This window comes from Verticillium alfalfae, genomic scaffold (genome assembly GCF_000150825.1).
Source record: "Verticillium alfalfae VaMs.102 supercont1.1 genomic scaffold, whole genome shotgun sequence".
Lineage (NCBI taxonomy): Eukaryota > Fungi > Ascomycota > Sordariomycetes > Glomerellales > Plectosphaerellaceae > Verticillium > Verticillium alfalfae.
In genome coordinates, this window is record NW_003315038.1 from 2,564,074 (window position 1) to 2,565,625 (window position 1,552).

General features: G+C 60.3%; 1 protein-coding gene across 1 annotated transcript; it reads right to left on the reverse strand.

Annotated features, from left to right (window-relative positions):
• Window positions 1–445: 445 nt before the first annotated feature.
• Window positions 446–1,474, reverse strand: VDBG_00784 (peroxisomal hydratase-dehydrogenase-epimerase; the record flags this gene model as incomplete). Its single annotated transcript, XM_003009056.1, has 3 exons — window positions 446–874; window positions 931–1,339; window positions 1,395–1,474. The coding sequence occupies 3 exons, from the start codon at window positions 1,472–1,474 to the stop codon at window positions 446–448; spliced, it is 918 nt and encodes a 305-aa protein (XP_003009102.1).
• Between the last annotated feature and the right edge of the window lie 78 nt (window positions 1,475–1,552).

A 1,552-nucleotide genomic window follows, 5' to 3' on the forward strand; every position in this document is an offset into this window, starting at 1 on the left:
CCTCGAGGTACTGCTCGCGTGGAGCAGCATCATCGGCGAGAAGTTGGGCACAATGTCGTCATAGTTGAACGACGTTTCGGCGCCAAAGGGCGGGATGACGCCAAAGGTTGGGACGGGACGGAAGTCCTCGGCGCCCTCAAAGACGTAGTCGAGGTTGTCGCGCTTGGCGCCAATGCCAAGGTTGTAGAGAGCGATGTCGCGCTCCGTGTAGGTAAAGTCGGAAGGGATCGTGTCGGCCTTGAGCGCGTTGGCAATGGCCTCGCGGTACTGCGCGCCCTCGTCGGAGGGGGACGGGGCCTGAGGTTCACTGGAGGAGGACTATTGACGGAGGACATGGGCGTTAACGATTTTTGGGTTCATTTGGCTACGTGGCTATGGTACAATATGTGTGCGCAGATAAAGGAAGAAAGGACATGGCATCACCGTCAGATGACAGAGAAGCTTCTCATACCTTCTTGCTCTTGTTCGCCATGTTGTCCATGACCTTCTGGACGGCATCCTGCGCCTTGGACGGGTGGTCCGCACGGCCGTCGTCAAAGTTCCTGATGGCGTCCCACTTCTGCAGGACAGCCTCGGGCGTCAGGGGCACGTCGACGGGGAACCCGTGGCCGCCGGATCGCTGCCACCTCGTCTGACCGACCCAGCCGCTGCCGACCTCGTACAGGCCGCCGGTCGGGTTCTTGGGCACCTTGTCGCTGCAGAGCGCGAGCACGACGGGCGCGATGTAGTCGGGCTTGAAAGCCTGCACCATCTCCTCGGGCATGATCGTCCTCGTCATGGCTGTGCCGGCGTTGGGCGCAATCGTGTTGACGTAGATGTTGTACTTGGCACCCTCGAGGGCCAGGGCGCGGGAGAAGCCGAGAATACCGCATTTCTGTGCATACGTCAGTCTTTGTGGGAAAAGGAAGAAGGGTCAGGCAGATAACGTACCGCCGCGGCGTAGTTGGCCTGTCCAAAGTTGCCGTAGATGCCACTTGTCGAGGTCGTGTTGATGACACGGCCATACTTCTGCTTGAGGAAGTAGGGCCAAGCGGCCTTGGTGACCTTGTAGGTACCGCGAAGGTGGACGTTCAGGACGGGGTCCCACAGGCTGTCGTCCATGTTGTTGAAAGCCTTGTCGCGCAGGATGCCGGCATTGTTGATAATGATGTCGATACGGCCAAAGGCGTCGATGGCCGCCTTGACGACCACATCACCGTCCTCGGCAGAGGCCTTGACGCCGACAGCCTTGCCACCGGCCGCCTTGATCTCGTTGACGACGTCATCGGGGTTGGCGAGGTCGTTGATGACAAGCGAGGCACCGTACTTGGCGAAAGCCAGAGCGTAGGCGCGGCCGATACTGAGAAGCATTAGCAGCTGAAGATGGAAGACCTCGAGCGAATAGGAAGACTCACCCGGCACCACCACCAGTGACAAGAGCGACACGGCCCGTGAAGTCGGGGTTCTCGCCCTGGGCGCTAGGGCCCTTCTTCATGGAGTCCTCGAGCAGGGTCAAGAAGTCGGCCGGGCCCGAGGGGTACTGGGGGTTGGAGAAGTCGCCAACCTGGTCGAA